This window comes from Myotis daubentonii, chromosome 1 (genome assembly GCF_963259705.1).
Source record: "Myotis daubentonii chromosome 1, mMyoDau2.1, whole genome shotgun sequence".
In the NCBI taxonomy this organism is placed as follows: Eukaryota; Metazoa; Chordata; class Mammalia; order Chiroptera; family Vespertilionidae; genus Myotis; species Myotis daubentonii.
Window position 1 is genome coordinate 113642552 of NC_081840.1, and position 22916 is coordinate 113665467.

At 45.4% G+C, this 22916-nt stretch overlaps 1 protein-coding gene across 1 annotated transcript; it reads left to right on the plus strand.

The window, feature by feature from the left end:
• Positions 1-1082: 1082 nt before the first annotated feature.
• On the plus strand, positions 1083-21661 carry LARP6 (La ribonucleoprotein 6, translational regulator). Its single transcript, XM_059658577.1, has 3 exons — positions 1083-1579; positions 16026-16236; positions 20069-21661. Exons 1-3 carry the CDS (start codon positions 1380-1382, stop codon positions 21134-21136), a joined length of 1479 nt encoding a protein of 492 aa, XP_059514560.1. The 5' UTR covers positions 1083-1379; the 3' UTR covers positions 21137-21661.
• The last annotated feature ends 1255 nt before the right edge of the window (positions 21662-22916 follow it).

A 22916-nucleotide genomic window follows, 5' to 3' on the forward strand; every position in this document is an offset into this window, starting at 1 on the left:
TCTTGATCCTCATCGCAGGAGTGGACTGGGTGGGTAGAGAGGTTCTATAAGCTCTATAGCCCCGGAGAAAGGCACCAGTGGCTGGGAAAAGGTCCTTTCCACTTTTTGCCTTTCCAGGATCTCAGAACCTGGGCTGTAAGCCGTGCTGGTACAGAACACCAAGGTCCCGCTCTTCCTTCACGTACTCATTCTAAGGCCTCTTCTGTCAAGAGAGAGATCTGACAACGAAAGGGACATAGATTCCAGTCAAACCTTAAAAAGACGAGCTGTTCTTCCTGAACCCCTGGGTCTCTCCTGACACCAGCCCAGACATGAGTTCTTTTACAAGACACTGCTTTCCAAGGGACCCCATTTCTCGAACCTCTCCTGACCTGATTCCTTACATCAAAATGTATTGGTCTAGGCGTCTGTTCTTTGGGAGTCCTAGTGTGGCAGATCAACACGATAAATTATGTGTAAGGCATTACAGGCACTACGTTAAGAGCTTCCAGAAAGCAGCTTTGGGGTTTATTCATTTCTAGGCCTAGGTTCTGGGTCATATTTGAAGGGTTGAGATGGCACTCATTTAAAGCTAAATGTGGAAAAGGTGGCAGGCATTTCAATAGCGCCCTTTATTCATTCAACAAATACTTGAATACTTACTATGTGGAGGACATATTCTAAGAAGTAATACAGGACAGTGGCTTTTCAAACTCAACTTCAGCATTACTTAGAGCGCTTGTTAAAAGTTCTGAATCATGGATCCTGATTCGGGCCTGGATTGGAGCTGGTTAGAATTTGCATTTCTAACCAGTTCCCAGGTAAAGCTGGTGCTGCTGGTCTGGGGGCCTCACTTTGAGAACCAGGCACCAAGTCCCTGCCCTCGCAGGACGCACAGTCTAGTTGGCTATGCCAAAAAGACTAACGGTGGAGATTTCAGACATATTGTCAGGGCAGCGGGGGAGACTCGCAGGAGGCACCGAAGCCCTTAGCTGCTATCTGTGCCTGCCACCCCCAGAGTCATCTACAAACTGGGAAGTCAGATGTGTTGCGCCCCGCCCTGGGCAGCTGTGAAAGGAGCGGGCTGGAGCCCGGAGCCCAGCTCCTCGGGTCAGGTCGGGGCGGCGAGCAGAGGGTGCGCACTGGAAGGCTGGGGGCCGGGGCATCTTCCCGGACAGGCCTCTGCGGGAGGAGAGCAGAGGAAGTCGCCCTCTCCCGCCGCGGCCCCGCCCGTGCTGGCTCTCCGCCTGCGTCCGGGGCGGTGGCGGCAGCAGCGCGGGGCGGGGCGCCGCGACCCCCGTGCCTCCCGGGCCGCCGCTGCCCCTGCCCCCTGGGTCGCAGACGCTGCAGCCCGGCTGGCTCGGCCTTGAGGCGCCGCAGTGCCGACCGGCCCGCGAGCCATGGCCCAGGCCGGCGAGGAGGCTCTGCCGGGGCCCGAGACCGCGGTGCAGATCCGCGTTGCCATCCAGGAGGCCGAGGACGCGGAGGAGCTGGAGGACGAGGAGGAGGGCGCGGAGGCGCGGGGCGCGGGGCATCCGGCTCGGAACCTCAGCCCCGGCTGGGGCAGCGCTAGCGAGGAGGAGCCGAGCCGCGGGCACAGGTAGGCGCGGCGGCGTGCCGGGCCCAGTGGGAGCTGCCGACCCCCGGTCCGGCACCTGGGAGTCCGGGGGCGACCGCTCAGCAGGGATGCTGCTCCGGGTGTCGCACGGTGTCAGAACGGCTGTGGCAGTCCTGTGCCAGGGTCCGCAGCTCTGTAACGCGACCAAGGCTCCCTCCCTCCCAGGGCTGGTGGCGGGGATCTGAGGGGCCTGTCGGTGGGCATGGTCTGGGACCCAGGAGGGGGTCCTTACTGGGCTATCCTCTCCCTGTCCTCTCCTTCCCTGAGCTTCTAAAAAGCTCAGCTCAGCCCGGACTTTACCCTAGACTAGCGGCTGACACCCCCCACCCCCCACTTCCCCCACCTCCCCCACCCCTTGCCCCAGGGATTCCAGCAAATCCTCACTGCCCAGTCTGTTTATCAATCCAAATGGCTTCCCTCTCTGGGTGGGGCCAGGCACAGGGGTCACTTGCTGCTGTGGGATCCCAGGAGGGGTGATTTCATGGTGTAGAGAGCTGATTCCGTTCAGGGCTTGCTGCCTGTATCCTCCCTTGCTGGGGATTCCCATTTTCACATAGTCTTCCCCCACCTGACTTCTATGCTTGCATCATCTTCTTGCTGCCTTGGCGTTGGGTTCCTGGGTGGTGGGTAGTCTGGAGCTGGTATGGCACAAGAAGCCACCTGTCTAGCCGTGCCTCTGGGCCCTGAACTTTGTCATCAACTGGAGATCTTATTCTTGTGTCCAACTAATGCCCGGGCCTTTTAGGACTGTGGTTTTGTTCCTGCTGTTGAAAGGAGAGACAGTATGGAGTATCCATAGACATGAGAATAGGGAATGGCAGAACTTGCAAATTCTGGGAAATGCCAACAGGCGCTTATTAAGAGCCTTCTTCTGAGACTCTTTGCACATGCTTTTAGCTGTCAGGGCTCTGCAGGATTATTCTGCGGCAGGCATAAATCTCCTTCATTGGAAAAATAGTCAACTCAAGGGCATAAGGAAACTGGGACCAAAGCCATCCCCCACCACTGGCTGACTCTTTCCCAGCGAAAAGTCTGGATTTAAGGACCCAGAGATTCAGGGTAGTCCAGTGGCGACAGAGGTATTCGAGGAGGAAAGCTGGGCCACAGCAGATGACATAGTAGATATTTCAGCATTTTACATACTATAAAGTCTGATTCATTCATTCAGCCCTGCTGAGTATTGAGAGTATAAAAATAATGACACCATAGTCACTGGATCTCACAGTGCTGAGGAGAAGGCAGCCACCTAGTCAAATAATTGCAGAGGTCATGTATAATAGCCCCGAGTGGTTTATCCTTCTCACATTTATTTTGCCTGTGGTTAGCAAAAAGCTGTCCTCTATCCTGGGGCTAAGACAGTACCATTAGCACGGATGAAAGCCCTACTTATTTTTGGGGCTCAGAAAGATCCCCTGTGGGATCTAGAACACGATCCTTAGTACTGGTAGGCCTCTTGCCCCCACCCTCCTCACCTTCCCTCCAGCACCACCCTTTCTCCCAGCACCAGTGGCTTGAGTCTCATAGAATATTCAGTCAGAAGCATTTCCTGCTGCCCACTGGCATAGAGTTGACCCCAGAAAATCCCTGGGGCTCTTCAGGGTAGTGCAGCCAACAGAACCCAGCAGGCAGACATCCAGAGCACAAGGGGTTGCAGCCAAGGACAGGATGCACACTGTCCCTCATTTGGGCCCAGCCTGGCACGGGAGAAGCCGCCACCCTGAGAGAACACTCTGGGGTCCCAGGGCCTGCTAGAGGCAGCCCAGGTTTCTGAATCTGCTCGGTGAGATGTGGCACCCACTCACATCATCCCCGCAGCCCATTGCTTCCTCTCCTGCCTGCCCTAACAGTTCATGCTCCCACAGGCCTGATCCCCTCTAGGTCCCTGAACACAGAGTGCAGTTGGTGTCTATATGCCTATGTAGTCACGCCTCTAGGTCCCTCTGATTGATGACTTCTAGTCAGCCGAAGGCTTTACTGCCTCTTCCCCATCCCGACCCCAAAACTGAATTTGTTTGCTCCCCTTTGCGTTGCTGTAGCCCTCTGTCCGTTTTAGCCCCAGCACTTACCCACAGTTATAATTCTAGAGTTCCATATCCCTCAACGGAATATGAGCTCCGTGAATTCAGGGACCATGCTTGCCCAGTTCTCAGCACCTGGCATGTAGTGAGTATTTTCTAAATATTTGTCGACTGAATCATGTCTCTGAGATCAGAGTCACTCTATGGGGTTGAAGTATATGTGTTTCTCCTCCACTAGGTAGTGAGGTCCTTGAAGGCAGTGATCTTGCCCGAGTCCTCTCCGTACCTCCAGTACCTAGCCCAATACCTGGCTTATGCCCAGGGACAAGGGTTAAATGGAGAAATCTTTGTAACCTCCAAATGGTCATCAGTCTTCTCACATCTTGTTCACTAAAAAGTTTTTTCCTTTTATTATCACTTGTTAAATTTCAAACATAAAATGTGAAACAATAATACAGTTGGAAATATTTTTGTCATTTATTTGATGGACATATAATGTGTATGGTTTCTCCTGAAGCATTTACAAATATCTGGGACATAAGACTTATACCCTACATACTTCATTTTGTAGCGCTTAATGATGACAGTCTCCTATATTCTCCTAATATTATTATTGCAATTACGAAAATTAACAATTCCCTGCCCTAGCCTCTTTGGCTAAGTGGATAGAGCATTGGCCTGTGGACTGAAGAAGGGTCCTGGGTTTGATTCTGACTCGGGGCACATACCTGGGTTGCCGGCTCAGTCCCCAGTAGGGGGAGTGCAGGAAGCAGCTGATCAGTGATTCTCTCTCATCATTGATATTTCTATCTTTCCCTCTCCCTTCCTCTCTGAAATCAAGAAAAATATTTTTAAAGCTTTTTTTAAAAAAAGAAAATTAACAATTCCCTAATATAATCCCTAAATAATCTAATAGTCAAGTTTCATAGTCAGGATTTCCCCAATTGCCCCATATTGTGTTTTACAGATGTATTTTCCCCCTTTACACCAGAATCCCATCCAGGTCGAGGCATTTGCCTATTATGTGTCTTTAGAATCTTTTAATCTAGAACATTACCACTTTTTAAAAAATCCTTTTCTATTTTGGAAATAAGATGCCAGATGTCTTGTTGAATGTTTCACAGTTTGAATTGGTCTGGTTTAACTTGCTCCTTTGTGCCATGTGTGTTTCCTGTAAACTAGAAGTTAGGGCTAAAGGCTTGATTAGATTAAGATGAAACATTTTGGCAAGAACACTTCATAAGCAATGCCATGGGCTTTTTATTGCATCTCCTTTTGCAGCATGTACCATTAGTGATGCTAAATTTGACCTCTTAGTTAAGGTGGTCCCTCTATTGCAATTAACAAGTAATAGGTGCACTTCTTGTGAATATTCTTCCTCCAACCACTTTCTCCTAATGGCTGTAGCATGCACTGATGATCCTTGCTGGAGTCAGATCCTTGCCATCATTGGGGATGACAAATTGGTGACTTTCTAATTTTATCCTTTATAGAACATTTATTTGCATTCTTCTGTAAAAGAGAGTTTTGTGTCATCACCTGGGATTAAACAGGAGTTCCTCCTAAAGAGGCAAACAGAAATGGTTAATTATTTCCCCCTTTTTGAGTACTTACTTTCTGATATTAGATATTCTAGACTTAATTTATATTTTTCCTATTCCAGTCATGGGATTTAGCCATTTCCACAGGAATCCTTAGTTTTTCAAATACTAGTAGAAAGGTACTTAGAAACCAAGACTTGGATTTGAGTGCTAATTTCTACTGGGGCACCACTGCTTTCAGGTCCTTTCAATGGACAGAGCTAGGAGATGTTTTCTTTTTTAATTTATATTGCTAATTCTAATTTAATATTATAAGGTTTTGCTTTACTTCCTTTAATTTTACACTGGAACGCTTGATTTCTAATAATATTAACCTTATGTATTTGTTTGCTTTGTCTTACAATGTATAAAATGATTTAAAATTATAATACTAAATATTAGTACAAATAATAAGCCACTGAGCACGCCTGTATTCATATAGCAAACAGAAACATCTAGGCTTCTTTCTCTCCATAATGTTTAGGGACATTGCTCAAATGATCCTTTCCTTGCTCTGGATGATGATAATGAAAGCCTCCATTTATCAATGCCAGTTTGTGCCAGACATGGAACTAAGTACTTTGGTTTTTTGTGTGTTTTTTTAAATATGTTTTTATTCATTTCAGATAGGAAGGGAGAGGGAGAGAGAGAGAGAGAAACATCAATGATGAGAGAGCATCATTGATTGGCTTCCCCCTGCACGCCCCCCACCCCATTGGGGATCAAGACCGAAACCCGGGCATGTGTCCTGACCAGGAATCGAACCGTGACCTTCTGGTTCATAGGTCGATGCACAATCACTGAGCCAGGTTGGTCAGGCTGGAACTAAGTACTTTGTTCTCTGCTCCTCATCACAAATCATTACTTAGATCTGCAGAAACATCCACTAGTTATACTCGTCCCAGGCACTGAGAACATATCCAAACCTCATGTCAGAAGGTCATGATCTCTAATAAATGTATCAGAGCCGTGGGCACACAGAACAGGATGTGGTCTCTGCTAGTGACATCCAAAATGGATTGTTCCCAAGGTGCCTTTTCCGAAGTTGAACCAATTTGCATATCTTCAATCTGTCTCTAAGAAGAACCTTTATCTTCTGAGTCTGCCCTCGTGTTTTCATATCGCATCACCAATTTGGTTGCCTTTTTGAACTTTTTCAGATTCTTATCTTTTTCTAGAGACAAAGCAAAAGAAACTTCACACAGATGTAACTAAACCCTAGTGCTTTTCATAAATGATGTTTTCTCAGTATTCTCCTTGTAGCTGTCCAGCATTTTCCTGGTCTTGGTGGCCAAAACACATATCAGACCATCTGCAAGGGTAGATGAGTCCAAGAGGTCTTTCCTGTGTTGAAAGTCTCAGTGAGGAGTTCACTACTCCACCATTTTAGATTGGACATTTTCCTTCTGTAAAGTTTCATGGATCAACCACTCAATTAACATATCCAAATTAGCTTGAGATTTTATGAGAAAAGCCTTGGATATTTTATGCTGTATTCGTTTCTCCAAATTATTTGCAAATATGATAAATACTTCAACACTGGCCTGTGGAGCCCCGTCCTCTGTTTTGACATGTGCCCCCTATTTCTACACTATGTTTCTATTTCTAGCAGGCTTTATTGGAATGTATCACCATTCCCAATGTACAATGCTTTATTTAAAATGAACAATGATGTAAACATAAAACTTAAATCTTTTTCAAAGTTCTCTTGAAAGGCCACTAACAAGCCCAGCTGATGGGCTCAGGGATTGAACATCAACCTATAAACCAGGAGGTTATGGTTCAATTTCCAGTCAGGGCACATGCCCAGGGCTCAATCCCCAGTGTGGGGTGTGTAGGAGGCAGCCTATCAATGATTCTCTTCCATCATTGATGTTTCTCTCCCTCTCCGTCTCCCTCTCCCTCTCCCTCTCCCTCTCCCTCTCCCTCTCCCTCTCCCTCTCCCTCTCCCTCTCCCTCTCCCTCTCCCTCTCCCTCTCCCTCTCCCTCTCCCTCTCCCTCTCCTTCTCCCTCTCCCTCTCCCTCTCCCTCTCCCTTTCTCTCTGAAATCCATAAAAAATATATTTTTAAAAAAGAAAGGGCACTGAAGATATTCACCAGTAACCATACTTATACTTTCTGTCTCAAAGAATCCTGATAGGCATGATTTGCCCTTACAGAAATGATTCACTTTATATTGGTGGTACTTTTTAAATTCCTACTATGTGCAAGGCTCTTGGTTGATGGTAGAATGAAAGAACCCAGTATGAACCCTGCTCTCCAGGCACTTTGAGTTCAGGGCATTAAAAAGAAGTGCACCCAAGTAGTTCCAATACAAGTATAGATAGGTGTTAGTTGAAAGCTCACATCCTTCTTGGGAGAGTTGCATTTGAGATGAACCTTGATGTCTAGCTAGGATTTATACTTGAGAGATGGGGCAAAACATTCAAGGAGATGGGAACAGTATGCTCAAAGGCCTAGAGTTCAGAAACCTTGGGACCCTTATAAGGAACTGTAAGTCTTTTTTTTAGTTTTCTCAAAATATATTTTTATTGATTTCAGAGAGGAAGAGAGAGGGAGAGAGAGAGAGAGATAGAAACATCAATGATGAGAGAGAATCATTGGTCGGCTGCCTTCTGCACACCCCACACTGGGGATCAAGCCCGCAACCTGGGCATGTGCCCTGACCAGGAATCGAACTGTGACCTCCTGGTTCATAGATGGACACTCAATCACTGAGCCATGCTGGCTGGGCGGAACTATAAGTCTTTTTTAAAATGTTCTATTGATTTTAGAGAGAGGGGAAGAGAGAGAGAGACGCATCGATCAGTTGCCTCCTGTATGTGCCTGACCAAGGATCAAACCCACAACCTAGGTATGTATCCTGACTGGAAATCAAACCTGAAACCTTTTGGTGTACCAATGACACTCCAACCAGCCTTCCACCAGGCCAGGGCAGGAACTATAAGTCTTTAATTGCTTGGAGCAAAGAATCTGAAAGGAATAGGTTGAAATAAGTTTGGAAGCCAGTTACACAGCCAGATTCTAAGTGAATGTGAATATAGAGCTATGGACTTGGGTTTTATTTAATATGAAATAGAAAACATTGTTGTTTTGTTAATATCATCATTAGAGCAATGACATGGCTGTTCTTCAAAACATGTGATAAGCACAGAGTGGAAGAGGCTTAACCTGAAATGCAACTGGAGTGGGGCAGGGGGCCAGAGGGGGTGGCAGGAGATGGGAAGACAGGAGCCTGGAAAGGATACAAGCGTGAAACATTGCTACAATGTTTATAATTGTTTATAATTAGCATTATACAATGCTAATATCCGAGAAGTAGTTCAAATTCTTCCTTTAGAACCATTTCCAGTCTCTCTGCCTGACATTGAAAAGTAGCAGACAGCATACCATTTACTTCCAGGGGGGGAAAAGATTATTTTCTAAAGGGACTAAATGAACTAACTGGTGGTCGAGGGCTGCTAAGATAGAGCCAGTATCCACAATGCAAAGCCTTCTCCACATAAGCCTTTACATCATGATTCCCTGCCTGTCCTCCCTGAAGTGAAGCCTGCCAATTGGCGTGAGCCACCTAAGAAGAAAACCAGTAGGAGTGTACAGCTCTAGAGGGAACCCACATGACCCACCAAGAAAAAGCTATCCAGACCTTCGTTCTTCAAAAGGAATAGCCTTGGAGTCTAACTCCCCATTCCTTACGTGTGGGCTGTATGCAGTGACTACCTTCTAATGTGTACAGTATGGGAAGGGAGGGAAAGGAGTCACTTTACGATGGAGACAAACTGCCTCAGCCAGATGACCAGGGCCAGCGTCCACAGTGAGTAGTCATATTGATAGTGTGTAGCCTTGATATGATGTGATGAGAATGGAAATTTACTTCTGTGGTCCTCCTAGAACCCCATAGCTTCAGTCTAATCATGAGAAAAATATCAGACAAATCATAAAGAGAGACATTCTACAAGACACCGGAATGCTGTCAACACTGTCAAGGTCATCAAAAACAAGGAAAGTCTGAGAAACTGTCAACAGCCAAGGGGAGCCTAGTGAAACATGATGACTAAATGCAATATGACATCCTGGATGGGATCCTGCAACAGAAAAAGGATATTAGGTAAAAAACTAAGAAAATCCGAATAAAGTGTGGACTTTAGCTAATAATAATGCATCAATATTCATTAATATATTATGAATGTAAGCTGTTAATAATAGAAAAAGAAGCCCGGTGTGGGGTTTATGGGAACTCTCTGTACTATTTTCACAATTTTTCTATAAATCTAAAAACTATTCTAAAATAAGTTTATTTTTTAAATGTTTATAAAGAAAAAGATGAATTGTTTACCAATCACTTGAAGAAAATCAATTACATGAAAGTTAAATAGAAAAACTGACCTCAGAGGACACAGAGGTGACACTGTTGGAAAAAAAAAAAAAAGACTAAAAAATGTGTACTACAGTTAGTGCCCTGAGAGAGAATTTAAAATATTGCATCCACAAAACAAGAACAAGATGCTCTTAAAAAGGAACAATCTGAAAACATAGAGGAGTTCTTAGAGAATAAATAAATAATTACTAAAACTGAAAAATTCACTAGGAGAGGTTGGAAGATAATGTCAAGGAAATCTCTTACCATGTAAATCAAAGACAAAGGCAAAGACACAATATGAGAGAAAAGAAACATAGAGGACCAACCCAGATGGTCAGTCAACTAACAGGCCTTTAAAAAACAAATGTAACCTTAGCAAATGCCTTCAACCTGCAGTGAACAATACTCATAAAAATAGATATTACTGATTAACTTTTAACTTTTACTGTCTTTAGACAAAACATGGAAAATTAATTACAAATTAGAATGTAAATGTTATGAACCATTACAAAATGAAATAAAGGTATATCTGATAAAATTTGGATGTTTGGAAATAGAAGGAGAAGTGAAAGAAAAGGTAGGGTAATAATATGCATATCATGTGTAGTGAGGAATTGAGAAATATTATTTAATGTTGATAGAGTAAGAAACAGAATTTAAGTGCATTATTTAAAAACACAAAAAGAATATAAAATTTTTTAATATATATTTTTAATCCTCACCTGAGAATATTTTTCCCTTGATTTTTAGAGAGAGTGTGGAAAGTAGGGAAAGACAGAGAGAAATATCAATGTGAGAGAAACACATCGATTGGTTGCCTCCCTCCTGCATGCACCCTGACCAGGGCTGAGGCTGTGGTACATGCCCTTGACTGGAATCTAACCCAGGACCTTTCAGTCCGCAGGCCGATGCTCTGTCCACTGAACCAATCAGCCAAACTGGCTAGGGCAAAAAAAATTTAAATTGGAATAAGAGGTTTTGAGAGGTGAGCAACCCCAAATCCTCATCTTATATAATAGGACACGAGTAGAGAATGTCTGTAATTGACAAGTGAAAAGTAGAGCTATGAGCATTTTTTGTAGAATTATAAGAAAATTCTCATAAGAACTAAATGATCAAATAAAGAGAGGTTGCTTCTAGTGAGAAGAAATTGGCAGGAAAGTGTTGTTAAAATAAAATCTCTAGTATTTTAGTTTAGTTTTACTGAATTTTTAAGATTCATTTTTGATGAGCTATTAATAGTCTTCAAGGGGAAAGTAATGAGGATAGTTGGAATGGAAAAGAGAACAGGTGGGCCCTAACCGGTTTGGCTTAGTGGATAGAGCATCAGCCTGCAGACTGAAAGGTCCCAGGTTCAATTCTGGTCAAGGGCATGTACCTTGGTTGTGGGCACATCCCCAGTAGGAGGTGTACAGGAGGCAGCTGGTCGATGTTTCTAACTCTCTATCCCTCTCCCTTCCTCTCTGTAAAAAATCAATAAAATATATTTTTTAAAAAAAGAAAGAAAAGAGAACAGGTAGGAGATGCTGCAGAATAAAACCAATACTTGGCAACTGACTTGATGTGGGCAAAAGAGACATCTTAGGTTTTGAGCCCAAGTGCAGAGAAGAATGAATAGGGAAAGTAGTTGGTGAGGCAGTTTGGGAGAGATGATATATGGTTTTTACCGGGCTGCTGTAATTGACAAAAAGTTGCCAATATTAATATTTAAAGGATATAAACTTTTTAAATGTTCGTAAAGGATTCAGGATCTTTTTTGTGTGAACCAGGAAACAGCAGCATGCTCCCAGGTATAAAACAGGCTCTCTGATTCTTCCAACAGTCCCCTTTGGAGAGACACAGTTGCTGATAAAGCACCCATGCAGCAGGAGGGGTCCCCTGTTGGCAAGAAGCTCACCTCTGCGCTCGAATAGGGGTTGTACGCACCTCCCCAGTTCTGCCCGCCTGTTCAAAATCTCTGCCTACCTGCTTGCTTGCTCACTGGGTGCAAATAACTGATGCAGAGTTACCCCGAACACATTATGGATTGTTTACTGTGAGACTGAAAGGAAGTTGAGCTTCCCAGATAGAATGTCTCTTGGTAGGCTCAGGTGTCAATCCTACCTGAGGACGAGTTCTGCAGAACCGGACATAATGAATTTGATGCAGTATCAGGGTATCTAAGTGGAATGGCAGGCAGGCAGGTGGGACTGGAGCTCAGGAGTGAGAGGACAGAGCGGGGCGGGGAGGAAGGCAGAGTTGAATTGAATGAGCTAACCAGGGGCAGAAGGAGGCTGTCAGGAGATAAAAAGTCAAGGAGAGGCCCTTAGGGAATACCTCCTCTTAGAAAAGGGAGAAGAAAGAGGAGGCTGAAAGGGCAATTAAATGGACGAGAAGAATCAGAAAAGAACAAGTCATACAAGCCCAAGGAGAATAGTTTCTAGAAGGAGGTGGTCAGCAGTATCCACCATCCTGCAGCAGAGCAAGAGGACCAGGATGGAGAAAAGGCTTCTGAGGTGGTAAACGGGGCCTCTGGTGGATGTCTAGACACAGAGGAAGCTTGGGGGTGGGAAGGCAGGACACAAGGGAGGTTTGGGCAAGTCTGATTGGATGAACTTCTTTTCCTCAAGCCCCCAAACGAACCATCTGCAGGAAATAAAGTCTTCCCGTGGCAGACATTGGGAAGAACAGGAGGCTCTAGAATGGGCACTGGAGAAACTGAAAAACTAATCGCCTTCCTGCCATTATGTTTTATTTGTTTAAGAATACAGTTTTTATAATAGCATCAAGGCTCTGGTTAGGACTTAACTGGACTCGCTAATACCCCTGAGTCCACCCGCAGTTCTTCATTGATCATTGTCACACACCTCACCTCATCCCTTGCTTTTATTGTAATCCTTGTCAGCTGGGCTTAGAATTTCCTATGCATTTGTAATTATTTTGCCTGGTATATTCAACCTGTCTGTTTCAGCTACTATTTAGGGTACACGTTTTCTCTCATAAAGTGAAAATTTGTTCTGTCCATCTCACTTCTCCTTTTTCACTCCATTGATTGTTCCACTGCATTTTCCGCTGGCGTGTTTGGAAAACCTCTTTCCTCAATGCAGTGTTACTACCCCAGTATTTGGCTATAAGTAATAGATAACCCAACTAACGAGTGAATTAAACAAATAGGATTTTATCTTCCTCATGTAATTAGAAATCTTCAGGTAGGTAGTTACAGGAATTGGTTCAGCAACTCAATAACGTCAGTAAATCAAACCAAGCTGATTCTTTTTTTAAAAATATATTTTATTGATTTTTTACAGAGAGAAAGGGAGAGAGATAGAGAGTTAGAAACATCGATGAGAGAGAAACATCTATCAGCTGCCTCCTGCATACCCCCGACTGGGGATGTGCCCGCAACCAAGGTACATGCCCTTGACCAGAATCAAACCTGGGACCCTTCAGTCCGCAGGCTGACACTCTATCCACCAAGCCAAACTGGCCAGGGCCCAAGCTGATTCTTTTGGCCTTTTCCTTATGGCAGTAAAATAGCTGCTAAAGCTCTAACCATCCCATCCACACTTAAAACAGATAAAAGAGGAAGGGGCAGGGCCAAACATTTTCATTTGTGTATTATTGGCTATAATGTGACAAATGGCTATTACTTGTAAGAGAAGCTAGGAAAATGTGTATTTAGTGTTTTTTTTGTTGTTGTTGCTGTTGTTTTTAATAATCTCTCTAGTAAAAAAAAAAAAAACAGGTGGGGAAGAGTTTGCTAGTAGATGCTGGGTAAGTCAGATTAATGTCTGCCACAGCTACGTTTTACAGACCTTCTAAAATAGTCAGCTATCTAATATTGAAATTGCATTTGACCTGTTATACCCATGAGTTGCTTTAATATTTTTCCTTTTTAAAAGAATATTTTTTAAAAGACTTTTTTAAAAAGATATTTTTAAAGTTTGTCTCCACGTTTCTTTTCTTCATACACATTTGTCTTGGGACATTAGGAAGGTATTTTTTAAAAAAATTTCCAGACTGCCTGCAGGCAAATAACAAAACCTTTTCATTTTTAAAATCAACCAATGCCTATATTTTATGCTAATTTTAATTTCTGAATTTGAGAAATTGTGAGATGGATTGGTTGATTACTTCAAGAAAGAGTTTAATGCTGATCCAAGGGAAATGGTACTTGTTTGCTTCTTTGTAAAGGAAATATAATATGCATGTAAACATACATACTTTTTTATTGAATGTCTCCGTTTTTAAAAAAATTTAATTGTGGTAAAATACACATATAATTTATCATCTTAACCCTTTAAGTGGCATTAAGTACACTCACATTGTTGTGCAACCAACACCACCTTCCTGCTCCAGAATGTTTTTCTTTCCCACTTGAAACTCTATCCATTAAACAATAACTCCCCATTCACCCTGCCCCAGTTCCTTTTACCCACCACTCTACTTTCTGTCTCTGTGAATTTGATTATTCTAGGGACCTCATATAAATGGAATCATACAGGATTTGTCCTTTTGTGACTGGCTCATTTCACTTCGCATAATGTCCTCAGGGTTCATCCATGTTATAGTATGTGTCAGAATTTCCTTTTTGAGGCTGAAATCTATTTCACTGTATGTACATACCACATCTTGTTTGCCCATTTATCCATCAATGGACTTCGAGTTGCTTCCATCTTTCAGCTATTGTGAATAATGCTGCTGTGAACACATTCTCCCAACAGAGCAGAAGCACGCTGATGCTTTCGGTGGACTAAGCGTGTGTGTCTGTACCAGCAGTTGTTCTCCCGGCTCAGAACATGGTAATGGAAGCTGTGGGCCGGGTGTTCATGCTCTTGGACATAAAGCTACCACATAGGAAAGCAGCTATATTTTTTTCTGGAAGTAATATTTAACTAATCCTTTTTATTGTGGAGTATATGTAGTATTTGTATAATGCATAATTTAATTTGGTAATAAATATACAAATGATAACTCACCTTTGATAACTTTTAATGATATCCACTATGATTTGGATAATCACACATTCCCTAAATATTTATGGCTTTGAAGTTTTTTTAACCTCTTTGGAAAGGTTGACCATCCTGAAGAAGCTTTGCCCAGGATTTCCTTGGCTTGTTCTCATGTGCTATTCTCAGGAGGGAAATCATCCAGGTGGAGCTGCTGGGGGTGTGGGTTTCATTTAAGCCCCCGGTGAGTGGGATTGTTTCAGATTCCAGGGCAGGGTCCCAACGAAACCTGGAAAATATTGTGTGTGCTGGCTTTGGAGACACAGTTTGAGTTTGGATCCTAGATCTGCCTCTTATGAATGAGCAAATGGATGTATCTGTCGTTCACTGAGCTCTACGGGTATGCAGGAGCTCTTCGGGATATGGGATGTCTTAATCATCCAACCTTCACAATAATCCTATCATGACTCCCGTTTACAGAAATGGCACCGAGGTGTGGCAGTGGAGCTCCTGCCCAGTTTGACTCAGTTAATAAATGGTGGTGTCAGGATTCAAACCCAGGCTGTGTAACTCTAGAACTGGGACTCTTAGTCACTTTGCCAAACTATCTTCTGGAAATCAGGATTTGCAGGGTGGAGGTGGGGAGGGAAGGATAAGGAGTGTGTTGTGAAAAGCATCGGGTAACAGAGCGGCACATAAATATTAGTAGAGGGTGTTGTTGTATTAATGGTCGCCCCTCTTTGTTAAAAACAAAAGCATGATTTCTTAGCTTTTTGGAAGCAAAACCTACCCCCTGTGGCCATGTGATCACCCCCTGTGGAGTCCAATTCAGGTATGGCCCAGCACAATTTCCGAGGGCTGCTGTAGCAAAGCACCACAAATTGGAGGGCCTAGAACGGTGATGGCGAACCTTTTGAGCTCGGCGTGTCAGCATTTTGAAAAACCCTAACTTAACTCTGGTGCCGTGTCACATATAGAAATTTTTTGATATTTGCAACCATAGTAAAACAAAGATTTATATTTTTGATATTTATTTTATATATTTAAATGTCATTTAACAAAGAAAAATCAACCAAAAAAATGAGTTCGCGTGTCACCTCTGACACGCGTGTCATAGGTTCGCCATCACTGGCCTAGAACAACAGAAAATTATTGCCTCTCAGTTCTGGAGGCCAGAAGTCTGAAATCAAAGTGTCAGTGGGGGCATGTTCCCTCTCAAGGTGCTATGGAAGGGTCTGGCCTAGGCATTTTTTACGCAGTCTTTGATGTTCCTTGACTTCTGCATGCTCCCCTTTCCCCGTCCCTGCCTTCATCTTCACACAGCATCCTCTCTGTGTGTCCGGATTCCCCTTTTAAAGATGAGTCATACTGGATTAGGGACCTTCCTGCCCTGATATGGCCTCATCTTCAACTAATGACATCTGTAAGACTTTCCAAATAAGGTCACATTCTGAGCTGGGAATGTTGGGACTTCAACATATGAATTCTGGGTGGGGGAAGACAAATCAGCTCATAACACCCAGTGTCTCCTTCTGGTCTCAGTGGCGCCACAACAAGTGGGGGCGAGAATGAGCATGAGGACCTGGAGCAGGAGTGGAAGCCTCCAGACGAGGAGTTAATCAGGAAACTGGTGGATCAGATCGAATTCTACTTTTCTGATGAAAACTTGGAAAAGGATGCCTTCCTGCTAAAGCACGTGAGGAGGAACAAGTTGGGATATGTGAGTGTTAAGCTACTCACATCCTTCAAAAAGGTGAGCCTCATTGTCAGAGCTGCCCCAAGGGTTTCAAGGCTGTTTGGGGTTATGGGTCAAAATATTTTTTGCCCTTTTCAAACATAATGACTAGTAATTTTTTACTTCCTCTGAGGCCTGAAAAAAGAGAAAAATGATCAAGAGGCGGGATTTGGGGACAGATTTCACACTATGAAAAGGGTCCTGGGTTTGGGGACAGATCTCAGCAATGGCCTTTTGAGACACCTACCAGGCCTAGAATTATATGCAATTCAAGCTTTTAATTTGTATAGTTGAATAAATAAAAGGAGGAAAGAGTGGTCAGAACTGTGGGAGATAAGCCCTTCTCCAAGATTCCAGCCGCCTTTGTGTGCAATGCCACCCTCATCTGTAGATGGAGATGTGGGAAATCTGCCTGTTGCTGCCGTCTGGGCAGCAGACTGCATGGCCCTGCTGTGTACACATCCAGCAAGTGGACCGTGTTTGACTGCTTCTCGATGAGCTGACAGATAAGTTGGCCTCAGAACTCTGTCTCCCTTGAGGGAAGTGTGTTTACTAGAATGGAAAAGCACTACGCTGACTGTTGTATAATGAAATGTGTAATGAGTAGGTCCTGGCCAAGTTGTCAGGAAGCACCTAGGACAGCTTTTCTCCCAGACTGCTTCTCTGCCTCAGGTCCTGGTGTGCTCTGCCCTCTTCTGTTGTTCTCTTTATTTTATTCATTCATCAAGCATACTCATCCCGTATGCTGAGTCCTGTGTTAGACACAGGATATACAAGGTGAATTTGGCATTCCCTTGCCTTTGCAAAGTCCAGTGAAGGGGAGAGAGACTAGTGAAGGGCTACGATATGACCGTAGCACCATGAAAGCAAGCACTGTTGGTGGTGAGTTGCTTAGAGCAACTAATCCTGACTGGAGAATTGGGAAGTCTTCCCAGAAGTGGCGACATTAAAGCTGGATCTTGGAGAATGAGTAGGAGTTTTCAACATACAGGAGAGGGGAAGGGGCATTTCATGTTACAACGGAAAAACCTACTCTCCTCCTGTGCACCTCCTTTGCTGCCACACTATTCCCACACTCACACTTCAGTAGAAGTGAGGGGAGGGTTCCCACACCAAGCATTTCTGTGACACAGCTGAGGGTCCTCACTTCACCTCAGTTCTGACACTGTCTACCTGGAGATGGCATTAGATCCCAGAGGTTAAGGGCTCGGTCCCACAGACTGACCCCCACTTTGGGTGCCAGTCACAAGTAGTAGGTCCCCAGCTTACCCACAACTTCTGTCCAACTTGGCTACAAATCAGAGGTTCCTGTGGCCTCCTCCCCTTGGATTCGATTATTTGCCAAAATAGCGCACAGAACTCGGGGAAACACTTACATTTACCAGTTGGACGTAACAAAGGATACAGATGAGTAACCCGGTGAAGAGATACAAGGGATGGGATCTGGGAGGGTCCTGAGCGCAGGAGCGCCTGTCCCGGTGGAGTTGGGGTGCACCACCCTCCATGTAGGCAGATGTGCTCACCCACCTGGAAGCTCTCCAAATCCCCTACTATTGGGATTTTTTTGGAGGCTTCCTCACATAAAAGTGATCGTTATTAACTTCATTTCCACCCTTTCTCCCCTCGCAGAGGAGGGGGCAGAGGCCTGAAAGGTCTAAGCTTCTAATTATGACTCAGTCTTTCTGGTGACCAGCCCCATCCAGGAGCTCTGGGAGCCCACCCAGGGTCACCTCATTAGAACAAAAGATGCCTCTAGTGCTCTGATCCCTCGGGACTTGGCAAAAGGTTTCAGGAGCTCAGTGCCGGGAATGGAAATGAAGACCAAATACATATATTTCTTATTATAAATCGCAATATTACACATGTGCAGAGAACAGTGAGCAAGCCTTCACATGCAGAGTGTTGGGAGCCCCAAAATGCAGCAGCCAGTGGAATCATCCTGTACATTTCTTTTTTCCTCCCCAGACGCCTTAAGAGTCATCCTGATTTTCTCTCCTTTTTAACTTGCCATTTACGTATCTATTTAGGTGTCTTCTCTGTTGAAACCAGCCGCAGAGTGGACACAGACTCCCCCATACCTCCAAAATGAGAGCAAAGGCCTTTATCCTTTGACAGGGTTTCCTGCTAATCATAATAGCAAACCTATACGACAAAGGTAACAAACAGGGAAATTACAGTGTTTTAAAATCTCACAAAGTTCTTTCAGTAATTGCAAAAAGCCCACAGCTTCCTGGTTCCTCTTCTTAGGTGCCTGGCCACTCCTAAAAGCTCAGACACAGGCCTGGGACGCTCAGACTGAGATTCTCATGGACCTTGCTCCCGGCTCTGGAGGAGTGCTTGCCAGAACCTGCTCTTCTCTCCGCTGGCCGTGGCCAGCGGCCACTTCTCCAGCCCTCTGAGCAAGGCAGCACTGGCCTCCTCCGGGCACCGTCCGCTCAGGCTCCGGGCTTAGGCAGTAGATTGTCCTCTCCAGAGTCTCCCTACCTGACCTGTTTTGGAGAAGGCTCCCCATGTTCTACCCTCAAAAGGACCACTGTTTGGCTCTCCCACAACCTGGCACTGACCTGCGGTCATCATCTTCACCCTTTCTGGATCCCTCATTACATCCACTCACCGCCAGTCCAACTCTTTCCCTGGACCCACTTCTCTCTGCCCTTAGCCTGGGTCACAGTGATCAGCCCCATTGCCTGTGTGTAGGTGACTTGTGGTTCCCACACCCTAAGCACAAATCCGGTTATTTCATCTGGAGGCCACAGGCTAGAGTGGAAGTGTCCTCTTTCCAGGAGCCTGCCTGTGCGCTTGAGAGCTCTGCCCAGGTCCTCCCAGTGCTGCCCTGTGAGGGAGTCCTCCTTCTTGAGTCCTGGGAAGCTCCTGCTTTGGTTCCTCTGCAGAGCAGCTTGCTCTGGCCTGGCCTCAGAGGATCTCACCATTCCTGGATCAGGCCGCCCACCCCACCCATCTCCACCGTTTCTTCAGGATGACTCATTCTTCCTGGAATTCCCTCACTGAAAGTGGGCCTCTTGAAAATTACTGTTTTACCATATAAATATAGCTTTCACATACTGCAACATTGATACCCACACTTTCCACTGTGAGGGGGGGCTCTTTTGAATCATTCTTCATGAGGCCCAAGTTGCATTTAATTCCAAGTTGAAACAGCTCAGATTATTTCCAGGAGATATTGCAGTGAAATATGAAACATTTTTTGGAACCTCCTTTGTAGCAAAGGCATAAATGCAGATATACAACTTCAGAAAGGTCATCAGTTTGAAAACAAGCATTGGCAAAACAAATGATTCATTTCTGTAGATTCTTTTAAATTTTGAAAATGAACTGCATGCTAATAAACACTGATTTTATAATCATTCAAAGTGCATATACATTTTTGGGGGGACACCCTGTATTTATTCATTTAATCCTCAAACTGACTCTATGAGGTAGGCATATTAACATCCCCATTTCACAAATGAGGAATTTGAGGCACTGGGAGGTTGAATAACTTTTTAGGTCTCACTGCCAGTTAGAGGTGAGCCTCGCATTTGTGCATCCAACAGCCTTGGTCCAGAGCCTGCAGGTTTAATCTCTAAATTTGTTCAGAATAGATAGAATATTTCCATCAGCATGACAAGTTCTTTTGGACAGCACTGCTCTAAACTGTGCTGCCTCGTTTGAAATTCTGCAAAGTGTGTTTGTTCATTCATTCATTCACTAGATTTTTGAGTGCCTGCTCACACTGGTATGGTTGTAGATACCAGTCCTTGGGAATAGGAAAGGTGGGAGGGAGAGTACAGAGGACACAAGGTAGACCCGGACGTTGGGTGCCATTTCAGATTTGCTTTGTGTTCTTCAGGTGAAACACCTTACACGGGACTGGAGAACCACAGCACATGCCCTCAAGTACTCGGTGACCCTAGAGTTGAATGAGGACCACCGGAAGGTGAGGAGGACCACGCCTGTCCCTCTCTTCCCCAATGAGAACCTCCCCAGCAAGATGCTCCTGGTCTATGACCTCTACCTGTCCCCTAAGCTGTGGGCCCTGGGCGCCCCGCAGAAGAACGGGAGGGTGCAAGAGAAGGTGATGGAACACCTACTCAAGCTCTTTGGGACCTTTGGCGTCATTTCATCGGTGCGGATCCTCAAACCTGGGAGAGAGCTGCCCCCTGACATTCGGAGGATTAGCAGCCGGTACAGCCAGGTGGGGACCCAAGAATGTGCCATTGTGGAGTTCGAGGAGGTGGAAGCCGCCATCAAAGCCCATGAGTTTATGATCACGGAATCTCAGGGCAAAGAGAACATGAAAGCTGTTCTGATCGGTATGAAGCCACCCAAAAAGAAACCTCCCAAAGACAAGACCCGCGATGAGGAGCCCGCTGCGAGCATCCACTTGAGCAAGTCCCCGAACAAGAGAGTTGAGGAGCTGCAGTACATGGGTGACGAGTCTTCTGCTAACAGCTCCTCCGACCCCGAGAGCAATCCCACGTCCCCTATGGCTGGCCGGCGGCATGTGGTCACCAATAAACTCAGCCCTTCTGGCCACCAGAATCTCTTTCTGAGTCCAAATGCCTCTCCGTGCTCAAGTCCTTGGAGCAGCCCCCTGGCTCAACGCAGAGGCGCTTCCAGAAAATCCCCACTGGCTGAGGAAGGCAGGCTGAACTGTAGCGCCAGTCCTGAGATCCTTCGCAAGTGCATGGATTATTCCTCCGACAGCAGCATCACTCCCTCCGGCAGCCCCTGGGTTCGGAGGCGCCGCCAAGCTGAGATGGGGACACAGGAGAAGAGCCCCAGAGCGAGTCCCCTGCTCTCTCGGAAGATGCAGAGTGCAGATGGGTTACCTGTGGGGGTGCTGAGGTTGCCCAGAGGCCCTGACAACACCAGAGGATTCCATGGTACACAGGAGAGGAGCAGGGCCCATGTATAAATACCTTTTATTTTTAATACCGGCTCCATTGAAAACCACCTGTTTTCAAGGTTCTGATAAATACCTGGCATGCCATAGAATGAAATTAAGTCCCCTTTCAAGAATTTTGTATACATATGAACCTGTTAATTTATATGTTTGTAATGTATATAGATTGTCTGGACACCCTGGTTTTAAGGCCATCTTCTAGTTCAGGAGACCCCTTCCTCCCAACACGACCGCTGTTGTGATGCTGTCCCGCGTGTGTGTGAACGTCACGGCTGCATACGGCTGTGGGATGGGCTCCCGGGAAGCCTGGCAGCCAGCCTCTTCTTCGGGGCAGGATCCTTCTCCTTCTCTTTGGTGAGCTGTCCTCGGCCACGCGGCGTCCTCAGAGCCCAGAAGAGTTCTTTTGTGCAGTGGCAACTCGTTAAACCTGTAGCATGGTGTTTTCTAGGATCTAATGTATGTTTTCTGTCAAGTGAATAAAAAATAAAACACTCAAGCCCGGCCGCGTGGCTCAGTGGTTGAGTGTTGACCTATGAACCTGGAGGTCACGGTTCGATTCCTGGTCAGGGCACATGCCTGAATTGCAGGCTAGATCCGCAGTAGGGGGCACGCAGGAGGCAGCTGATCAATGATTCTCTCTCATTATTGATGTTTCTATCTCTCTCTCCTCCGTTCCTCTCTGAAATCAATGAAAATCTATTTTAAAAAAATAAATAAAATAGAACACTCAGCTGGGAGTGTTGGCTCTGAAATGCCTGCCTCCTGACAAGGCTGTGGTTAGTGTGTCATGAGGCCCTGAAGTGCTTCACCAAAACATTTCCTGAGCGTGCCTCACGGCAGCCCTGGGGCTCGTGGCAGCCTGAGAGGTGGCAGAGTTTATGCAGATGTTAGAGCACCATCCCTCTCATCACAGTGAATCACAGAGCAGAAGACAGCTCTGTGTAGACCAAGCTCTCTAGATGTGATCTCCCTGGACTGGCATTGACATCACTTGGGAATTTGTTAGAAATGCAAATTTTCAGGCCTGCTGAATCAAAACCTCTGGGAGACGGGCCTGGAGTCTGGATTTTAACAAGCCTGCCTGATGATTCTGTGAACAAAGGTGTGGGACTAGAGGTCACATAGTGTGACTGCCACATGCCATCCCCCACTTCCCAGACCTTAGGCGGTTACTAGCCCCACTCAGCCTCATTATATCCCTGCACAGTGCTTGTCTTGATGTCAGTGCCTGAAATGCAGTTGCTCCTTTTCCTCGGGTTAATGTCCATTATCGCTGGAAGCTGCCTGAGTGTCGCTGAAAGAGCACTGGCCAAGGCTTCAGTGTTGGCTTCTTCGGGGGGATTTGAGGCAAGTCACATTTAATGGAATTTGTTAATATTATTGAATAGTGATTAGATGCCAGGAGCTATGCTGAGAGTTTTCCGTGCATTATCTAATTTTCCTTAGAACCACATGAAATAGGTTCAGATATTATTTCTATTTTACACCAGAAGAAACAGAGATATTGTGCAGATAAATGACTAACGCTTCCAAGATTTAATGGCCAGATAGGTGGAGCTGGTGCTGGAGCCCACACTCTAAACACCGGGCTGGACTCAGCATCACTGAACCGCTAACCACAGCCCTGGCCAGGTTGGTTCAGTGGATAGAGCGTTGACCTGTGGATTGAGGGGTCCTGGGTTTGATTATGGTCAAGAGCATGTACCTAGGTTGCAGGCTCAATCCCTGGCCCTGGTCAGGGTGCGTACGGGAAGCAACTAACCAATCGATGTATCTCTTTCCCATTGACGTT